The sequence below is a fragment of the Aethalodelphis obliquidens genome, unplaced genomic scaffold, assembly GCF_003676395.1.
Source record: "Aethalodelphis obliquidens isolate GAN/ISIS:26980383/991018 unplaced genomic scaffold, ASM367639v1 scaffold9, whole genome shotgun sequence".
In the NCBI taxonomy this organism is placed as follows: Eukaryota; Metazoa; Chordata; class Mammalia; order Artiodactyla; family Delphinidae; genus Aethalodelphis; species Aethalodelphis obliquidens.
The window spans coordinates 33,599,531-33,623,127 of NW_020837953.1; the positions used below are offsets into that span (position 1 = coordinate 33,599,531).

Here is a 23,597-nt window from a genome sequence, read left to right on the forward strand (position 1 = left end):
ACCGCAGAGCAGAATAAAGAAAAAAAGAATGAAAAGAATTGAGGACAGTCTCAGAGACCTCTGGGATAACATTAAACGCACCAACATTCGAATTATAGGGGTCCCAGAAGAAGAGAAAAAGAAAGGGACTGAGAAAATATGTGAAGAGATTATAGTTGAAAACTTCCCTAATATGGGAAAATAAATAGTCAATCAAGTCCAGGAAGCACAGAGAGTCCCATACAGGATAAATCCAAGGAGAAACATGCGAAGACACATATTAATCAAACTATCAAAAATTAAATACAAAGAAAAAATATTGGGCTTCCCTGGTGGCGCAGTGGTTGAGAGTCTGCCTGTCGATGCACGGGACACGGGTTCGAGCCCTGGTCTGGGAGGATCCCACATGCCATGGAGCAACTGGGCCTGTGAGCCACAACTACTGACCCTGCACATCTGGAGACTGTGCTCCACAACCAGAGGCCGCGATAGTGAGAGGCCCGCGCACTGCGATGAAGAGTGGCCCCTGCTCGCCGCAACTGGAGAAAGCCCTCACACAGAAACGAAGACCCAACACAGCCATAAATAAATAAATAAATAAATAAATAAATTTTATAAAAGAAAAAAATATTAAAAGCAGCAAGGGAAAAGCAACAAATAACATACAAGGGAATCCCCATAAGGTTAACACATGATCTTTCAGCAGAAACTCTATAAGCCAGAAGGAAGTGGCAGGGCATATTTAAAGTGATGAAAGGGCAAAACCTACAACCAAGATTACTCTACCCAGCAAGGATCTCACTCAGATTTGACAGAGAAATTAAAAACTTTACAGACAAGCAAAACTTAAGAGAATTCAACATCACCAAACTAGCTTTACAACAAATGCTGAAGGAACTTCTCTAGGCAGGAAACACAAGAGGAGAAAAAGACCTCCAAAAACAAACCCAAAACAATTAAGAAAATGGTAATAGGAACATACATATCGATAATTACCTTAAATGTAAATGGATTAAATGCTCCAACCAAAAGACACAGACTGGCTGAATGGATACAAAAACAAGACCTGTATATATGCTGTCTACAAGAGACCCACTTCAGACCTAGGGACACATACAGACTGAAAGTGAGGGGGTGGAAAAAGATATTCCATGCAAATGGAAATCAAAAGAAAGCTGGAGTAGCAATTCCCGTATCAGACAAAATAGACTTTAAAATAAAGACTACTATAAGGGATCCATCCAAGAAGAAGATTGCAAATATTTATGCACCCAACATATAGGAGCACCTCAATACATAAGGCAAATGCTAACAGCCATAAAAGGGGAAATCAACAGCAACACAATAATAGTAGGGGACTTTAACACCCCACTTTCCCCAATGGACAGATCATCCAAAATGAAAATAAGGAAACACAAGCTTTAAATGACACATTAGACAAGATGGACTTAACTGATATTTATAGGATACTCCAACCAAAAACAATAGAATATACTTTCTTCTCAAGTGCTCATGGAACATTCTCCAGAATAGATCATATCTTGGGTCACAAATCAAGCCTTGGTAAATTTAACAAAATTGAAATCGTATCAAGTATCTTTTCCGACCACAACACTACGAGACTAGATATCAGTTACAGGAAAAAAACTGTAAAAAATTCAAACACATGGAGGCTAAACAATACACTAGTAAATAACCAGGAGATAACTGAAGAAATCAAAGAGGAAATCAAAAAATACCTAGAAACAAATGACAATGAAAACATGATGACCCAAAACCTATGGGATGCAGCAAAAGCAGTTCTAAGAGGGACATTTATAGCAATACAATCCTACCTCAAAAAACAAGAAACATCTCAAATAAACAACCTAACCTTATACCGAAAGCAATTAGAGAAAGAAGGACAAAAAAAAACCCAAAGTTAGCAGAAGGAAAGAAATCATAAAGATCAAATCAGAAATAAATGAAAAAGAAATGAAGGAAACAACATCAAAGATCAATAAAACTAAAAGCTGGTTCTTTGAGAAGATAAACAAAATTGATAAACCATTAGCCAGACTCATCCAGAAAAAAAGGGAGAAGACTCAAATGAACAGAATTAGAAATGAAAAAGAAGTAACAGCTGACACTGCAGAAATACAAAGGATCATGAGAGATTACTACAAGCAGCTATATGCCAATAAAATGGACAACCTGGAAGAAATGGACAAATTCTTAGAAAAGCACAAGCTTCTGAGACTGAACCAGGAAGAAACAGAAAATATAAACAGACCAATCACAAGCAGTGAAATTGAAACTGTGATTAAAAATCTTCCAACAAACAAAAGCCCAGGACCAGATGGCTTCACAGGCAAATTCTATCAAACATTTAGAGAAGAGCTAACACCTATCCTTCTCAAACTCTTCCAAAATATATAGCAGAGGGAGGAACACTCCCAAACTCATTCTACGAGGCCACCATCACCCTGATACCAAAACCAGACAAAGAGGTCACAAAAAAAGAAAACTAGAGGCCAATATCGCTGATGAACATAGATGCAAAAATCCTCAACAAAATACTAGCAAACAGAATCCAACAGCACATTAAAAGGATCATACACCACGATCAAGTGGGGTTTATCCTAGGAATGCAAGGACGCTTCAATATACACAAATCAATCAATGTGATACACCATATTAACAAGTTGAAAGATTAAAACCACATGATCATCTCAACAGATGAAGAAAAAGCTTTCAGCAAAATTCAACACCCATTTATGATAAAAACTCTCCAGAAAGTAGGCATAGAGGGAAGCTACCTCAACATAATATAGGCCATATATGACAAACCCACAGCCAACATCATTCTCAATGGTGAAAAACTGAAAGCATTTCCGCTAAGATTAGGAACAAGACAAGATTGCCTACTCTCACCACTATTATTCAACATAGTTTTGGAAGTTTTAGCTACAGCAGTCAGAGAAGAAAAAGAAATAAAAGGAAACCAAATCAGAAAAGAAGAATTAAAACTGTCACTGTTTGCAGATGACATGATACTATACACAAAGAATCCTAAAGATGCTACCAGAAAACTACTAGAGCTAATCAATGAATCTGGTAAAGTAGCAAGATACAAAATTAATGCACAGAAATCTCTTGCATTCCTATACACTAACAACGAAAAATCTGAAAGAGAAATTAAGGAAACACTCCCATTTACCATTGCAACAAAAAGAATAAAATACCTAGGGATAAACCTACCTAAGGAGACAAAAGACCTGTATGCAGAAAACTATAAGACAATGATGAAAGAAATTAAACATGATACAAACAGATGGAGAGATATACCATGTTCTTGGATTGGAAGAATCAACATTGTGAAAATGACTATACTACAAAAAGCAATCTACAGATTCAATGCAATCCCTATCAAACTAGCAATGGCATTTTTCACAGAACTAGAACAAAAAATTTCACAATTTGTATGGAAACACAAAAGACCCCGAATAGCCAAAGCAATCTTGAGAAAGAAAAACGGAGCTGGAGGCATCAGGCTCCCTGACTTCAGACTATACTACAGAGCTACAGTAATCAAGACAATATGGTGCTGACACAAAAACAGAAATACAGATCAATGGAATGGGATAGAAAGCCCAGACATAAACCCACACACGTATGGTCACCTTACTTTTGATAAAGGAGGCAAGACTATACAATGGAGAAAAGACAGCCTCTTCAATAAGTGGTGTTGAGAAAACTGGACAGCTACATGTGAAAGAATGAAATCAGAACACTCCCTAACACCATACACAAAAATAAACTCAAAATGGATTAAAGACCTAAATGTAAGGCCAGACACTATCAAACTCTTAGAGGAAAACATAGGCAGAACACTCTATGATATAAATCACAGCAAAATCCTTTTTGACCCACCTCCTAGAGAAATGGAAATAAAAACAAAAATAAACAAATGGGACCTAATGAAACTTAAAAGCTTTTGCACAGCAAAGGAAACCAGAAACAAGACGAAAATAGGAGAAAATATTTGCAAACAAAGCAACTGACAAAGGATTAATCTCCAAAATACATAAGCAGCTCATGCAGCACAATTTCAAAAAAACAAACAACCCAGTCCAAAAATGGGCAGAAGACCTAAACAGACATTTCTCTGTCGAAGATATACAGATTGCCAACAAACACATGAAAGGATGTTCAACATCACTAATCATTAAAGAAATGCAAATCAAAACTACAATGAGGTATCACCTCACACTGGCCAGAATGGCCATCATCAAAAAATCTACAACCAATAAACGCTGGAGAGGGTGTGGAGGAAAGAGAACCCTCTTGCACTGTTGGTGGGAATGTAAATTGACACAGCTCCCATGGAGAACAGTATGGAGGTTCCTTAAAAAACTAAAAATAGAGCTACCATATGACCCAGCAATCCCACTACTGGGCATATACCCTGAGAAAACCATAATTCAAAAAGAGTCATGTACCACAATGTTCATTGCAGCACTATTTACAATAGCCAAGACATGGAAGCAACCTAAATGTCTATCAAGAGATGAATGGATAAAGAAGATGTGGCACATATATACAACGGATTATTACTCAGCCATAAAAAGAAACAAAATTGAGTTATCTGTAGTGAGGTGGATGGACCTAGAGACTGTCATACAGAGTGAAGTAAGTCAGAAAGAGAAAAACAAATACCGTATGCTAACACATATATAGGGAATCTAAAAAAAAAAAAAAAAATGGTTCTGATGAACCTAGGGGCAGGGCAGGAAAGGAATAAAGACACAGATGTAGAGAATGGACTTGAGGACATGGGAAGGGGCAAGGGTAAGCTGGGATGAAGTGAGAGAGTAGCACTGACATATATACACTACCAAATGTAAAACAGATAGCTAGTGGGAAGCAGCTGCATAGTACAGGGAGATCAGCTCAGTGCTTTGTGACCACCTAGAGGGGTGGGATAGGGAGGGTGGGAGGGAGACGCAAGAGGGAGGGGATATGGGGATATATGTATACATATAGATGATTCACTTTGTTATACAGCAGAAACTAACACAACATTGTAAAGCAACTATACTCCAATGAAGATGTTTAAAATTTTTTTTAATTTTAAAAAAATTAAAAAACTGGATGGTGAATACTCATCAAAAAAAAAAGAAAAAACTAAAATAAGATACAGAAAGAAAGGGAAAGACAGGAATGAAAAGGAGACATCTTATAGGAGCTAATACTTTAAGCAACTTAAGTGGCTTAATTGCAATTAAAATTTAATTCAGCACAAACAATTGGAGGCCCTCGGGCTGGTGGCTCGGTTCCAGCTGCTTGGTATAAAATGAGTACAGCACAGCCACAGGACACTGGAGCTGGTCCTTAAAAATGACCTACTGTAACTAGTTGACTCACTAAATGGAGAGAAAAAAATACGAAGTATGTAGACTTACACGTTAATTGAGTTCCCTTTTAAAACTTTAAAGGTGTTGATTTTCAAGGCATAGAATTATTTCATACAAATCAAGAGAATGCTGGACACCAGATGGCAAATAAGCAAAAAAAGGTAACAACACAAATCTTTGGTTTCAGATCACTTTACTCCTATTAATTATCCTTCACTAGATTTGCTATATTCTGACTAATACTAAAGTCACTAACTGAATGACTGAACTGTGAACATCAAACCACACACACCAAGGTCCCAGTTACTAAGTATTTTGTCTGTGTGTCCTGTTCAACCAGTTAAAGGATTTTATTTATTGTGATTAAATGTGGTATACTGCTGATCTCTGTCTACTTTAATGTCAACTTGTGGAGCAATCATTTTAGAACAAAATAGCACCCATGGAAAGGTATCAAATTCAGCTTTTATAATACTCAACAGATTTTATTTATAGTTTATAAGCAGAGTTTATACTGACAACAGGTTTAGAAAATCTTTCATTAACAATCCATTTTTCTATTTCAGTTCTTAGTGGCCCCAACAGGATTTTTCATCTTTGAAATTATCTTGAAAAAGAACATAAAGACATGTGGCAGTGGCAGTGAAATTCTGTCCGTCTCTGTCTCTATCTCTCTCTGTCTCTATCTCTCTCTGTCTCTCTCTCACACACACACACACAGGGTATGTATACATGTGATTCAAAATGCATTCATGAGACCCATATCTTGAATTGTAGGACCATTCTAACAAGGTCTTCACATAGCCCAAGTCAACTTTACAAAGGGGAAGAACAGAGTCTGTACTTTCCTGACTGACCAGCAGCAGGAAATGATTTCTCTAAAAGGCTGGCCTGTTCCACTCCACTTAGTCTCTCTGTATGTGTTATTCATGCTGCTGTGTACTGAAGATGTACCTGGAACTCAAAACTGATCTCTCAACTTGCTGAAGACTATTTTCAGAAGGGTAGAACCATAGAGACATGATAATGAAAGCAAATTACCTGAAGAATCTATTTGGAAATCAGATTTTGTTCTGAGTTTATAACTCCTTTTAAGATATACAGAACTATCAGTTTTATAGTTCTGCTGTAACATTTTAAACTATAACAAAATTGTTAAAGTTTAAACTATTATAATAATAATGCAAAACCTTATGCCATGATCATGGCAATTTACTTGTGGGTCTGACTCATACAATGTTACAAATGGTATGCTGACTTCTGAAGCAGAAAGAACTGGTGACACCACAAAGGATGAGACAGTTTCAATGTTTAAGGTGGGAATGGGAAAAATGAAAACAAATATTTCCCAGACTTTTAAAGTGGTCTTCTCCAATTTATCTATTTTCTCAGAGAATATCATGGAGGAAGAATTTTATTCACTGGTAATATAGCAGATATCACTGCTTTTACAATAAAAAGCTTATTTCTTAAAGTTATCATTTCCACTCTCATTTCCCAAAACCAGAAGAGTTTACTGTAACAACTATATGGCCACACTCAGCTATATCCAAGTCAATGTCTCAGTGTGTATATGTATGTGTGTCTGTCACTCTCTCTTATTACTGTTCTCACGCTTCCTTCTTTCTCTTCCCCCAGCCTACCTCTCAGGCTTATCTGTGCTCTAATGATGCTGATCTCTGATTTAAGAACTTCTGAGCATAATGAAGATAATGGAAGTCTTCAAATAAAGTTCTTGATCACTGCCATGAACCTGTCAGCCACAAAGGCCCTGTAACACCAGTGTGATAAAAATAATAAATTATATTCAATAATAGGTCTGAAAATGGTCTGATAACAGTAGTAAAAAGTACCCTGAACAGTGTTTAGCACGTAATAGACAATGAAGAAATGTTAGTTTATTTTTCCCTTCTTTCTTACTGAGATTAAAAATGAGGTAACTGACCTCCAAGAAGATGAGACAGCTTGCCCAGCGAAATCAGAGACAGGGCTCTCTCCACACAGAACCAGGTCTCTACCCTTAACACTTTCTGCTATGCCATGGTTGCTCCCCTTTTGATGACACATGATAACATCCTGAAATGTGTCCCATATTTTAATATTTTCACTTATATTTACCTGAAGCTTTTGTTCAAATGGCAGTTGATATAAACCTGAATTCCTAAAGCCTGGGAACTATTTTTTTTTTAATCTGAAAGTTCTGTAATACGACTGCAGCATAAACAAAAAATTAGGTTTAGAAATTACTCCCACAAAAGTATGAAGGCAGCACTCGCAGGAAGCAATGGGAGGTTGTTCCAAGCCTCACAGGGGCATATGCATACCACCAGCATAGTCACTAACACCGACTGAGCTTCAAAGAGAACGTGTTACACACTGCCGGAACTAGAAACTGGCTTGTTCTTATGGATGAAATGTCATTTAACAATAATTTTTTCAGAGCAGAGAGTGGGCTTCTAAAAAGCTCTCAGTAGAGTTCTATTGCTCTCTGCCAGTTTGTTCTGGGATCAGTACATTTCACTAAGAAATTAGGCAATTATCAGGAAAAGCAGGAAAATAAGCACTATAGGCACCAAATCTTTCTCCCCCACAGCTTTCTAAAAACAATCATATTTAAAGTTTTAAAGTTAAGAATATATTATGAAAGGTACTTTTTACTACAGCATGTTTTAGTCCTCTGTGACAACTTTATTTTATTTATACTGGTTTTTTTTTTGAGCCAACGTTCACTCTCTTGGGGTACCTTCTCTTTGAAATCTTACTTAAGACTATATATATAAGCATGTAAACTCATAGAAAAGGTCTGGAAGGATGGTAAAGAGCAAACCTAAATGCAGTTATCTCTGTGAAGGGGAACCTGATGACCAAGGTTAGGGATGAAGGGGACTCATTATCATGTACTACTTGTACACTTTTAATTGACCTTAAGAAGGATTTTTTTATATGTACTGTAGACCTAAGACTTTTAAAGAAAGCTAAAGAATATAGGCTCCAGTATTAAGTGTTCTCTGTAGATTTTACACAAAGCTCTAGGAAATAAACACACGTCTTCTTTGAGTAGCAAATTTTCTAATTAGGAGGCCCTGAATCTTTCATCCTACTTTCCATGTGTCACCTTTTACATGTAGGGCACATTACTCCTAAACATATACAAATCCCCAAATATCAATCAACTTCCAAGAATAACGCCATCAAAACTTTGTAAACGAAAAGTGAAACAGATGACTTAGAAACAGCCGTTATGAGTTCACTTCCTTTTCTGAACCAGATTCCCATTCCCATTCCCATGGTTCTATTACTGGTGTGCACCACAATCAAGCACTGTATTGAGCTGTTCAAAGAAGGCTTTTTCAAAGCATGTTAGTCAACTCACTTGCTCCAAGCCAAAAATGGAATAGGAGAAATCCAAGTATTTTAAGACACACTAAGGGTGTGTTCTTGGCGGCACGGTCTATTTTTAGGAGTTATATTGGGAAACTCCCTTTGTGAATGCATGTAGGAAAAAAACAGTAATAGAAGGGTAACTATATAAATTATTTCATTCTTACAATAGCTCTGTCCAATATGAGCTAGGTATGTCTTCAAATGAGCCTGTAGTTCTTACAATTCCCAAAGGCTTATTTCTACATTCATATATATAACCAAAGGGGTTCCTGGAAGACTTTATGGCTTATTTTCAATAAATAGATTTTAAGTCTGCAAAATCTCAATTAAGTGAAGTAAAAAATAAATTTTAAGGAACTGACAGGGGTCCCAGAGAATGCTAACCTAGAACAGGGAATGGGATTACAGCTGTCAGGTAATTCTCACATTGTGATGCCCAGAAGGAGAATGTTCATGAATTCTGCTCCCCATCCAGTGATAGCCTGGCATTATTTCTTCTTGGACACTGCACATGTCTAATAAGCTTAAAAAATAAGTAGCAAAGCATTTTTTGCTTTGTGGCATTTGTGTCAAGAGGAATACATTTCCACTGCCAAATCCCAGATTCTCTATTGGTAAAAATGTTCTCAACCCTTGGGTTAAATCTTTTTTTTTTTTAAGTATGAATGTTCTTCGCCTCAGACCTGTTTGCTAAGGGAGAATAGAAGTTACTGAGTAAAAAAAGCTTACTGCTCTCAGGGCTCTTCTCAGCCCTCTCCACTTTGGTCTGTAGAGAGAAAGTCAGAAACAACCCTTCACCTAGCAAGAACAATCACAGGGCCATAGATAACTGCTCTTATTCTATAATTGTGTTTAACCAAATATGGTTAAAATCATATTACAGAAAACTCCCATTATGTTTTGAAAAGTAGATGAAATGAAAAAGACCACAGCAGTAATCAGCCTCCAAAAATCCCACTCTTGGTTTTAAAGATCCAGATTGTACAGGCCATGTGTCTACGAGCACATTTGAGGAGTCGTCTGCTTAGAAAGTTCTGCATAGTTACATGTTTATCTGTAAAGTCAAAGATTTCACTGCTTCTACCCTAAAACAGCTCCTGGTGCTGCTCTTGATATTATAAGGTAAACATACAATAAGCTCCTAAAAAGACTGAGAGGCCACAAGCAATATACTTACATTGTGAATTATCCATAATACTTATACAAGTTAAATGTGCCCATAAATCAGCTGAACTTTAATACATTTCTTTATAGAACATATGCAAGCAAAGTGAGGGATGAGGAGAGGATCAAACTGAGAACATCAAGTTGATCCCCAACTACAACCAAATCTTACCTTTTCAGGTCAACAGTTGTGACACTAAACACAACTCCTTTGAGCCAAAGAATCATGAAGAGCCTCTGGGAAAAGGGGCAGTTTCCTATGCTTTCACCATCACTGCCAGCCTGGAAACAGAAATAAACATTAAAAAACAAGGCCAAAGTGATGATACACAAAACAATAGACCTTTTCCTGAATTTTAGTCAAGGGTACTAGGAGACAGGAAAAGTTGCATTGTGGAAGGAAGAAATTCAGGTCTTTCATTTGCCTCTTTCTCTTTTTTTTGTTTTGGCCACACTGCACGGCTTGCAGGATCTTAATTCCCTGACCAGGGATTGAACCCAGGCCCTCGGAAGTGAAAGCACAGAGTCCTAACCACTGGACCACCAGGGAATTCCCGCCTCTTTTTCTTAAAAATGGCCAGTCTAATATAGCGCTGTCCAAGAGAGCTATCTGCAATGATAGAAATGATCTGAATTATCACTGTCCAATACAGTAGTTATTTGTGATATATGGCTAATGAGTACTTAAAATGTGGCTAGTTCAAATGAACTGAATTTTATTTACTTTTAATTAATTTATATTTAAACAGCCACACGTGGCTAACGGCAACCTTATTGGACAGCACAGGTCCAATCAATCCCTAGGGGGTACATATATCCTTTCGTCAGGGCAAAGACTATCATAGGTTTTATGAAACGTAAGTCATTTCTTGTTCTATGAAACAGTATTCTTTACAGGGCAACATGAAAAGGGAAACGTGTGCCTCTCTCCAAAGGGTAAAATAACTGCCAACCTCCCCCACATTAAGCAAAATTATTCATGGGACTTCCCTGGTGGTCCAGTGGTTAAGACTCCACACTCCCAAGGCAGGGGGCCTGGCTTCTATCCCTGGTCAGGGAACTAGATCCCGTACGCTGCACTAAGAGCCCACATGCCGCAACTAAAAGATCCCATATGTCACAACTAAGACACAGTGCAGCCAAACAAATAAATAAATATTTTTTTAAAAAGTATTCATTATAAAAATCCCATACCTTGTTTACACATTCCTTCAGGGAACAAGAAAATAACAAAAGATATCTTTATAATAAGTTATTTGTAATCTACTTAATAAATGAAGCAGTTGACTTCCCTGAGCTCTACGATAACACAATTTTCCTAAAAATTAGAGTGGGACAAATCTTGAATTCCATCAAGTATGCCCCCCAAGTTTAAAAAGGAGGGAAGGGGGAGGAGGAAATGAAAAGAGCAGGCTGGAAGAGAACATTGTGACACTCACTAGCAGCCAACACAGCCCTCTTCACCATAAAGTCTATGAATAGAGCCAGAAACTAACTTTCAACAAGTCACTCAAAGATGCTGGTAGAAGTACTGTTTATTATCCTGAAGTAAGTCTCAAAAACTTCAGAAGGCATTTCAGTAAAATGCTACATTAGTAAAGTCATTAATTCCTAAACTACTGGGGAAATGGAGGGGAGTTAAAAAAAATAAAAGCAGTTACCTGATTAAATATAATACAGGGGACTCCCCTGGTGGCGCAGAGGTTGGGAATCCGCCTGCCAATGCAGGGGACACAGGTTCGAGCCCTGGTCCAGGAAGATCCCATACGCCGCGGAGCAACTAAGCCCATGCACCACAACTGCTGAGCCCGTGTGCCACAACTACTGAAGCCCACGTACCCTAGAGCCCCTGCTCCACAACGAGAAGCCACCAAAATGAGAAGGCTGCACACTGCACCGAAGAGTAACCCCTGCTCGCCACAACTAGAGAAAGCCCATGTGCAGCAACAAAGACCCAACGCAGCCATAAATAAATAAATAAATAAATAAATAAATAAATAAATAACTTAGCATGTGCACTCTTCAGGATAAATCTGGAAAACGCCTTTGTATTAACTGCTCTCCTAAAACTCATGACAATTCAAATAAGAAGTACTGCCATGATTAAGTTTTTCCAAAGTCATAACAGCACCAGAAAATTGGCAGCTACTAGCCAGATGATGTTTTCATAAAGTAGAGTGAAACTGTGGAAAAACTCGGATGTCCAGTAGTCATAAATCAAAAACTCCCTCCTTTAATCCAAGTTGTACTAATAAAATTCCATTTCAACAAAGTTAAAGAATCAAAATTACTCTCTCCAGTATGAATTACAATAAATACAACCTATTGGTACAACTGACTGAGGAGGTGAGGAGGATATTATGGTATAATGGAAAGCATACTACACTGGGAATCAGGGTATCTTATTCTGCATCCAGTTTTTATTAATGTTAAAAATGAACACATAGCATCTAAAAAAAGTATGCTTTTTTTTTACTGCTTCTAACAGTAACATATACACTCATTTTAATTTTTTTTTATTAAATGAAATTCTTTAAATTCTATACTGCTTTAAAATTTTCAAAAATTTCACACACATGATTTCATATAATCCCAAAATAACCCTTTTTTACTCCTACCACTCTATTGCCCCTTCCCCCCCCCCACTAGTAACCACTAGTTCGTGCTCTATATCTATGAGTCTGCTTCTTCTGTTTTATTCACTAGTTTGTTGCATTTTTTAGATTCCACATATAAGTGATATCATACAGTATTTGTCTTTCTCTGTCTGACTTATTTCACTTAGCATAATGCCCTCCAAGTCCATGCATGTTGCTGCAAATAGCAAAATTTCATTCTTTTTTATGGCTCAGTAGTATTCCATTGTATACATACACCACATCTTCTTTATCCATTCATCTGTTGATGGGCACTTAGGTTATTTCCATACCATCACAATTGTAAATAATGCTGCTATGAACATTAAGGTGCATGTATCTTTTTGAATTAGTGTTTTTGTGCTTTTTCAGATATACATCCAGGAATGGGACTCCTGGGTCATATAGCAGTCCAATTTTTAGTTTTTGGGGAAACTTCCATACTGCTTTCCACAGTGACTGCACCAATTTACATTCCCACCAATAGTGTCCAAGGGTTCCCTTTTCTCCACATCCTTGCCAACATCTGCAATTTGCGTTCTTTTTGATGATCGCCATTCTGACCAGTGTAAGGTGGTTTTCATTTGCATTTCCCTGATTATTAGTGATGTTGAGCATCTTTTCATGTGCCTATTGGCCATCTGCATTTCCTCTTTGGAAAAATGTCTATTCAGTTCTTCAGCCCATTTTTTAATCTGATTGTTTTTTAATGTTGAGTTGTATGAGCTGGTTATATATTTTGTACATTAATGGATATTAACCCCTTATCGGTCATATCATTTGCAAATGTCTTCTTCCATTCAATAGGTTGTGTTTTCATTTTGTCATTGGTTTCCTTCACTGTGCAAAAGCTTTAAGTTTCATTAGGTCCCGTTTGTTTATTTTGCTTTTGATTCCTTTGCTTTAGTAGACGGATCCAAACAAATATTGCTGCAATTTATGTCAAAGAGTGTTCTATGTGACTTTTAAGTTAATCTATATCAAAGGAAGCCATTTTATAAATTTAGACAGCTAATTTAGATAGAATCCATGCTAAAGGTAAAACTTTAAAACCTCACTTATCTATGTTTTCCTCTAGGAGTTTTACAGTATCTGGTCTTACATTTAGGTTTTTAATCAATTTGAGTTTATTTTTGTGTATGGTATTAGAGAATATTCTAATTTCATTCTTTTACATGTGGCTCCAGTTTTCCCAACACTATTTATTGAAGAGACTGTCTTTTCTCCATCGTATATTCTTGTCTCCTTTGTCGTAGATTAATTGACCATAGGTGAGTGAGTTTATTTCTGGGATTTCTATCCTGTTCCATTGAACTATAAGTTTGTCTTTGTGCCAATACCATACCGTTTTGATTATTATAGCTTTGTAGTATAGTCTGAGGTCAGGGAGCATGATTTCTCCCCCTCTGTTCTTCTCTCCAAGATTGTTTTGGCTACTTGGGGTCTTTTGTGTTTTCATACAATTTTTTTAATTATTTGTTCTAGTTCTGTGGAAAATGCCATTGGTATTTTGATAGGGATTGCACTGATCTGTAGATTGCCTTGGGTGTTATGGTCATTTTAACAATATTAATTCTTCCAGTCCAACATGGTATATCTTTCCATCCGTTTCTGTTGTCTTCAATGTCTTTCATCAGTGTTTTATAGTTTTCTGAGTATAAGTCTTTTACCTCTATTCTTTTTAAAATAAAAACTGAAACACTACAGAAAGTCAGAGTTCCCCTACCCTTGAACCATTCACTAGTTATTCTTCTAGATTTTTATTTTCTGTGTACACACTACTTTTGTCTTTTAAACGTGTGATCACACTATACAGCTTTTTAAAATATTTTATTCCCAAACTAATATAATCAACCCTCTGGAGGCTGTAATGCCCCCACCAGGATGGTATCAGAGAAGGCCAAAGAGGGAGCCAGGCTTTAAACCCTGCCAGCCAGTAATGAGAAATCCCCCTTTTTCTTGGTTGGAAGAGAGGGAAGCAGAGGGGTGTCAGAGGAGGAGGCCTAGTAGAGTAGTTAGGACTTTCAACATCAACCAGCTGTAATGAGGCCACCTCGACTGGGGTGTCAGTGGAGACCACATGGGGAGCTGGAACCCTCACCCCTGCCCAACAATAATGAGGAGACTTCCCACCTTGGGTATCAATGGAGGCCGAGTGGGGCACCTGGACTTCTATCTCCACTTGGATGTCTATGTCCATCTGGCTTCTCCTTCCCACTGCCGTTCTTCTCTCCCACCCCCCTCCAGAGCAATGTCAGAGAAGTCTTATTTGAGTGTCAGAGAAGTTTAAACAGAAGGTTTAAACAAGATCCAGAGTTTCACAACATAATAAGAAAATGTTCAGGTTTCAACTGAAAATCCCTTGTCATACCAAGAACCATATCAAACTGAATGAAAAAATGCAATCAAAAGACGTCAACATCTGAAATCAAGAAAACACTCCCATTTACCATTGCAACAAAAAGAATAAAATATCTAGGAATAAACCTACCTAAGGAGACAAAAGACCTGTATGCAGAAAATTATAAGACACTGATGAAAGAAATTAAAGATGATATAAATAGATGGAGAGATATACCATGTTCTTGGATTGGAAGAATCAACATTGTGAAAATGACTCTACTACCCAAAGCAATCTATAGATTCAATGCAATCCCTATCAAACTACCACTGGCATTTTTCACAGAACTAGAACAAAAAATTTCACAATTTGTATGGAAACACAAAAGACCCCGAATAGCCAAAGCAATCTTGAGAACGAAAGAAGGAACTGGAGGAATCAGGCTCCCTGACTTCAGACTATACTACAAAGCTACAGTTATCAAGACAGTATGGTACTGGCACAAAAACAGAAAGATAGATCAATGGAACAGGATAGAAAGCCCAGAGATAAACCCATGCACATATGGACACCTTATCTTTGATAATGGTGGCAGGAATGTACACTGGAGAAAGGACAGTCTCTTCAATAAGTGGTGCTGGGAAAACTGGACAGGTACATGTAAAAGTATGAGATTAGATCACTCCCTAACACCATACACAAAAATAAGCTCAAAATGGATTAAAGACCTAAATATAAGGCCAGAAACTATCAAACTCTTAGAGGAAAACATAGGCAGAACATTCTATGACATAAATCACAGCAAGATCCTTTCTGACCCACCTCCTAGAGTAATGGAAATAAAAACAAAAATAAACAAATGGGACCTAATGAAACTTCAAAGCTTTTGCACAGCAAAGGAAACCATAAACAAGACCAAAAGACAACCCTCAGAATGGGAGAAAATATTTGCAAATGAAGCAACCGACAAAGGATTAATCTCTAAAATTTACAAGCAGCTCATGCAGCTCAATAACAAGAAAACAAACAACCCAATCCAAAAATGGGCAGAAGACCTAAATAGACATTTCTCCAAAGAAGATATACAGACTGCCAACAAACACATGAAAGAATGCTCAACATCATTAATCATTAGAGAAATGCAAATCAAAACTACAATGAGATATCATCTCACACCAGTCAGAATGGCCATCATCAAAAAATCTAGAAACAATAAATGCTGGAGAGGGTGTGGAGAAAAGGGAACACTCTTGCACTGCTGGTGGGAATGTGAATTGGTTCAGCCACTATGGAGAACAGTATGGAGGTTCCTTAAAAAGCTACAAATAGAACTACCATATGACCCAGCAATCCCACTACTGGGCATATACCCTGAGAAAACCGAAATTCAAAAAGAGTCATGTACCAAAATGTTCATTGCAGCTCTATTTACAATAGCCCGGAGATGGAAATAACCTAAATGCCCATCATCGGATGAATGGATAAAGAAGATGTGGCACATATATACAATGGAATATTACTCAGCCATAAAAAGAAACGAAATTGAGCTATTTGTAATGAGGTGGATAGACGTAGAGTCTGTCATACAGAGCGACGTAAGTCAGAAAGAAAAAGACAAATACCGTATGCTAACACATATATATGGAATTTAAGGAAAAAAAAATGTCATGAAGAACCTAGGGGTAAGGCAGGAATAAAGACGCAGACCTCCTAGAGAACGGACTTGAGGTTATGGGGAGGGGGAAGGGTGGGCTGTGACAGGGCGAGAGAGAGTCATGGACATATACACACTAACAAACGTGGTAAGGTAGATAGCTAGTTGGAAGCAGCCGCATGGCACAGGGAGATTGGCTTGGTGCTTTGTGACAGCCTGGAGGGGTGGGATAGGGAGGGTGGGAGGGAGGGAGACGCAAGAGGGAAGAGATATGGGAACATATGTATATGTATAACTGATTCACTTTGTTATAAAGCAGAAACTAACACACCCTTGTAAAGCAATTATACCCCAATAAAGATGTTTAAAAAAAAAAAAAAAGACGTCAACATCAAGATGACATAAATGTTAGAATTAGCTGACAAAGATCTTAAAGCAGCCGTGATAAAAATGCTTCAATGAGCAATTATGAACAGCTTAAAATAAACATAAAAATAGCCTCAGCAAGGAAATTCAAGATGCAAAGAAGAACCAGAAATTTAAGAACTGAAAAATACAATAACTGAAATAAAAAGCTCAGAGGGTGGGCTCAACAGCCAATGGAGAGGACAGAGGAAAGAATTGGTGAACTGAAAAACAGAATAATAAAAATTACCCAATCTGAACAACAGAAAGAAGATAGAAAATTTAATACTTCTTATATATTTCCATATTTTAATGTCATCTAATGGTCATTTTTGAAGGCTTCACTGTATGCTATTGACCCAACAATTTCATGTCTAGAAATTTATTCTATAGAAACACTTATACAGATGTCCAAGGATACAAGAGGAAGGAAAAATAAAGTGCTGTTTATAATAGCAAAACACTGGGGATCTCCCAATGCCCATCAGTAAAGGATTTGTTAACTGACATCACACCACCAAAGGGTGGAGTCAGGGCTAACCCATTCGGCCTTCGCTGGCATGGGTGGAAAACAGGACCATAGATTTTTCCTGTGGTGTTTGGAATAGAGCAGCTATTGTCTGAAAGTTTTCTGTCCTGCTTAGGCTGCCCCTTTTCCTGGTTTTTTGGCTAGAGAGAGCAGCCTTTTGTCAGAGTTTTTGTTGTTGTTGTTTCTGTCTACAATTGTTGGGAGTTTCTGGGTTGCTGGGTTCTATAGTGCCAAGTCTGGGATGTATGAAGCAAAAACCCATGAAACTCACCACCACCATCTAATCCATCTTCCCAGGTGGAGGTTTCTCAGATATATTAAATTTGAAAAGCAAAATTAATACAATGGATTATTACTAAACCATAAAAAAGAATGAAATAATGCCATTTGCAGCAACATGGATAGACCTGGAGATTATCATGATAAGCAAAATAAGTCAGAAAGAGAAAGACAAATACCATATGATATCGCTTATATGTAAAACCTGAAACACAACACAAATGAACATATCTATGAAACAGAAACAGGCTCACATAGAGAACAGACTTCCGGTTGCCAAGGCAGGGTGGGGGGGGAGGGAAGGAGTGGGAATTAGCAGATGCAAACTGTTATATATAGGATGGATAAACAACAAGGTCCTACTATACAGCACAGGGAACCATATTCAATATCCTGTGATAAACCATAATGGAAAAGAACATGAAAAAGAATATATATATGTATAACAATAATTTTGCTGTACAGCAGAAATTAACATAACATTGCAAATCAACTATATTTCTATAAAATTTACAAAAATTAAAAAACAAAATTAAAAATATATGAAAGGTGATATATATACATAAAATGGAATATTATTTGATAATAAAAAGCAATACATTACTGATATATGTTATAACTTGTATGAACTTTGAAAAATTATGCTAAATAAAAGGAACCAGTCACAAAAGGTCATATATTATATGATTCCATTTATATGAAATGTCCAAAATAGGCAAATCCACAGAGACATAAAGTTGATTAGCAGTTGCCTAGGGCTGGTAGAGGGGAGGAAAGAAAGGGGAGTTGGGAATGATTGCTAATGGGTAAAAGGTTTCTTTTTGGAGTGATAAAAATGTTCTAAAATTAGACTGTGGTGATGGTTGCATAACTTTGTGAATATACCAAAAAAACACTGAATTGTACACTTTAAATGGCTGAACTGAATAATATCTGAATTATATCTCAGTAAAGCTGTTTTTAAAATACATAGACTCAGGACTTCCCTGGTGGCACAGAATCTGCCCACCAACGCAGGGGACACGGGTTCAAGCCCTGGTCCGGAAAGATCCCACAGGCCGCGCAGCAACTAAGCCCGTGCGCCGCGACTACTGAGCCTGTGCTCTAGAGACCATGAGCCACAACTACTGAGCCCGCGTGCCACAACTACTGAAGTCCATGCATCAGCCTGTGCTCCGCAACAAGAGAAGCCACCGCAACAAGAAGCCCGCGCACTGCAATGAAGAGTAGCCCCCGCTCGCCACAACTAGAGAAAGCCCGCGCAGCAAAGAAGACCCAACTCAGCCAAAAATAAATAAATATATATATATAATTTTTTTTAATCTTATAAAAAAATAAATAAAATACATAGACACAGATTACAAGTATAAATATCACATACTGGACAAAATTTTAATTTGCAATACATAGTTTTTAAACTATAACTTCGTATTACAGAAAACATACTTGTCTATATTTCTTAAAAATTAGAAAATCCAAATAATCAAAGCAAAAACATGAACAATACCACTGACAGAAATAACCACCAATTCCAGACAAATAATGAATCTTAGCATTCATTTAGGTTTTGTTCTTACAAAAGGGGTAGTTTTGTTTAATTTGCTATCTAGGGTTCTTCTCATACACTCACTGTTCCGCACACTTCCCCTGCCCCACCTCTGTTGTAATTCTTGAATTGCCTAATACCACTATTTATTCAGAAACTACTTGATTAACTCCTACATTGAAGAACAGGGGTCAGTGGTAGGTGCCATAAATATTTTAATGTTTTACTAATTCAAGGTTAAGGAACTGCTCACTTAGAAAACCCAGTTTAATCAGTTTTCAGAATAGTCAGATTTTAAAACACCCTAGAGGGGCTTTCCTGGTGGCGCAGCGGTTAAGAATCCGCCTGCCAATGCAGGGAACATGGGTTCGAGCCCTGGTCCCAAAAGACCCCACATGCCATGGAGCAACTAAGCCTGTGCACCATAACTACTGAGCCTGCGCTCTAGGGCCCACGAGCCACAACTACTGAAGCCCACGCACCTAGAGCCTGCGCTCCGCAACAAGAGAAGTCACCGCAATGAGAAGCCCATGCACCGCAACCAGAGAAGGCCCAAGTGCAGCAACAAAGACCCAACGCAGCCAAAAATAAATAACTAAATTAAAAAAAAAAAAAAACACCCTAGAAAGAGAGCTTTAACTTGGTCCTCTTTATTTCTTTGTGTTTAAGGGACTGGGGGTGAGGGATGACTATGACTAGGGGAAGAGAAAGAGAAGCTGGGACCTGAAGGTAAGAATGGGCTCCTGACCATTAACTTATCAATATTTTCCTTGACATATTTTCAAGGGAAGGTATGAGAACAGTGTGTAGCTGAAAGAATGAACTTTAAAACTCTAAGAGCTCACTTACCTTTAACGTGGTTTCTATCTAAATTAGCTGTCTAAATTCACAAAATGGCTTCCTTTGATTTAGATTAACTTAAAAAGTCACAAAACAACACAATAAATGGGCGAAGTCACCTGGCTTCTATTATCTATTTCTTCAGAGTTTTTGCTAAACATGCTGGAACCAAGGTTTAGAGTCCACACGTTTAATAAGCTGTTATCCTTCTACAGGGTCTGCAGAGTATGGAGGAAATAACAATGTTTAGATTAAGACATCTGGATTTGAATCCTGACTTCACTAAGTATTAGCTGTGTGACCTCTGGTAAAATACTTAACATTGTGAAACTTACGTGATATCATGAGGATCAAATCAGTTAAGGTACACACAGTTCCTGGCACATGGTAAGAGTTCAGTAAATGTTACCTGACGTTAAAGATACTTCATGCACAGAACTCAAGGCCTAACAACAGGTTCTTCAGTTCTAGCACTGTCATTAGAATCCCTAGGTTCTATCATTTAGAAAATAAGAGAAGGGAATGAATCTAAGTATTTTCTACGTTAAGTTCTTCCAAATGACATATATTATGCCCTAATGCTTTAAGAAATATGGTCTATATAAAGTTTAAATACTCCACTAAATGGAGTTCAGCAAAGATATCCTCTATTTGAGAAGGTGTCAAAAATCTCTGGCCATGTAAAGAATGTATCACTGTTTCCTGGCCATAACCATATCATAGAAATAATTCTATAAATAAAGCAAAGGATATGTAATGGAAGAATTACCGTATCCCAAGCTCTGCCTGGGATGTATTTTATGTAAATAAAAGACAGACAGCCAATGACAGGACACTGAAAGGACCTCAGTTGCTACCATTTTCTTGTTCAGTATCACCAATTCATGAAGTCTACTCTCCAGAAGAGAGCCTGTGCAATTTAGAGAACTGATTAGTTCGAAATTACATAAGGATTAGATACCAGGCTTAGATGAAACTCCAGGGTAGGCTGTTACAGTTCATATGAAACATTTACCATGTTGAAGATGAACTCTATACTCTCCCAAAACAAGCTCTTCACATGTGTTAATCTAGTTAATCCTTATATCCTCTCACTCAGCAGAGGATGGTGGTTAAGAGTTAAGAGCCAGACTCCCAGACAATTCCAGCACTTCCTAGCTGTGTGACTTTGAAAAAGTGATTTAACCTCTCTGGGCCTGTTTTTGTCTTCTATAAAATGGGAACAGTGACATGACCTACCTCACTGGATTGTTTGGAAGAACTGAATGAATTACTATATTAAAGGGCTTAGAACAGCACAATGCTCTAAAACAGGGGAACGGGGAGGGAACTGTGCATTGTATACACTTTCATACTTTTCGATATTTGTACCACGCACATGAATCTTTCATTTAACAACAAAAAAGCAAGCAATCAAAAACCTTCCCACCCTAAACATATGAAAATTAGGTAAAACACAAGTTATAGAATGAATGTGGAAAAGCCCTGAAAACGAAAGACACCTACATAGGAGCAGGATTCTAGAACTCTTAGGATACATAAAAATCCATAAGGAAATGGGTTTAAAACACAGATTACCAGGTCTCACCTCCAGACACTAATTCAGTATGTCTGTGGTAGGGTTCAGGAATCTGCAATTTTTAACAAGCTCTCCAAACAATTCTAATTCTGATGCGTTTGGTAGGCAGACCATATTTTGGTAAACACTGACATGGAGGAAAAACATGCCAAAAAATAAAATAAAAAAAAGACTGGAAAGATGTTTACTCCATGGTTAAACTCTGAATTCCTCATGATGCCTTCTGGACTCTGCTCTTTGTAAGCCAGCAACCTAGTCACCATTTGTTAGGGTCAGTTTTGATAAGTAACAGCCTCCTCTCATACTCTTAAGTAATGCCACACTATGCTACCTTGCCTCACACTTGGCAAAAGCCAAGTTACTTAAACCAAACTAGCCTAGAGCCCCTTAAAACCTAGACACTCAAATTCAAGAACACTCTCATTCCACAAAAACTAAGGAGCAGAGGCAAGTACCTTTTAGTGCAAAACAATATAACATTAATGTTTCTTTATTTTTTTATTATTCTTTCTTTTTTATTTTTTATTTATTTATTTTTTTTGCAGTACGTGGGCCTCTCATTGTTGTGGCCTCTCCCGTTGCGGAGCACAGGCTCCGGACGTGCAGGCTCAGAGGCCATGGCTCACGGGCCCAGCCGCTCTGCGGCATGTGGGATCTTCCCAGACCAGGGCACGAACCCGTGTCCCCTGCATCGGCAGGCGGACTCTCAACCACTGCACCACCAGAGATGCCCCAGCTTATCTTAAGACCAAATACAATGTCAAGGACAATTATGATGACCTAGAGTCCTTTATAGATCAAGTCCTTTATGCTTGCTGCAGGATGGCTATATCTGGTTTTAGAAGAACAATTATAAATTTTAATTAGTTTATTATACTGTTAAGTGATTTGACTTGTCAAGAGAAAAAAGAAAAGATACTGCTGTGATTTAGGGATGAGAACCAATACTTGACTTGCAAAATAGGCTGCATTTTCCACTGAGAAACTATATAACCATGGGTAAATCACTTAATCTCTTTGGGTCTTAGTTTCCTATTCTGGAAAGGGGAGGTTGGGGGGTATGGTGGAGACTGATTTACAGAGTTAATAACTGTTATGCTGTAATACAAGATATATCCCTACTCTTAGGGAATGCACACTGAAGTATTTAGGGGTAAAGGGTTACAATGTACACAACTTACAAGAGAAAGAGTAAATAACAAAGCAAATGGGGTAAAATGTTAACAATAGGTAAACCTGGGTAAAAGGTGTCTTTGTACTGTTCCTATTCTTATAACTTGTCTGTAAGTTTGAAATTATTTCCAAATAAAGTTTTTTTCAATTATTAATCTAGTTTCCACTTCCATTCTAAATAGTTTCTAACTATATTAAAACCCACTTTTATTATGTCATTTATGTATTATCTCCAAGGGCAGAAAGTCTTTTTTAATTAAAATTTTTATTTTTTAATCATTCATCAACCAAGTGAGGACCTACACTAAACAATGAAAATCCAGTGATAAACAAGAAAAGACATGGTTCCTGCTTTTGTATTACCTGTGGTCTACAAAGTTTAATCTGAATAATTTAAAAATTTGAGAATACACAAAGTAAAAATGTCACTATAGGATACAGTGAAACTCAAAATATACCCCCCAACTTTATCACAACTGTAATAATACTTGTTTAGCATTTTCTCATAAACATCCCCCAATAAATCATGATTTTGTGGGTTTTAGTCTTAAGGGCTTGCCATGTCTCCTCCTCTGAGTTGGTGACTCAACTTATAACAGGAGACTTGACGTTCTCTTGCTTTAGTCTAAATCACTGTGAATTGAGAAATCATTTAAAACTATACAAATATGTCTCTTCACTTTATTCTTAAA

At 37.4% G+C, this 23,597-nt stretch overlaps 1 protein-coding gene across 1 annotated transcript in view; it reads right to left on the minus strand.

The window, feature by feature from the left end:
- The window catches only part of CLIC4 (CLIC family member 4), an 86,657-nt gene that overhangs the window by 33,692 nt on the left and 29,368 nt on the right, over positions 1-23,597 (minus strand). The window contains exon 2 of the mRNA XM_027109671.1: positions 10,096-10,205. Coding sequence (XP_026965472.1) covers positions 10,096-10,205 — 110 coding nt within the window. The remainder of the gene's footprint in view (positions 1-10,095; positions 10,206-23,597) is intronic.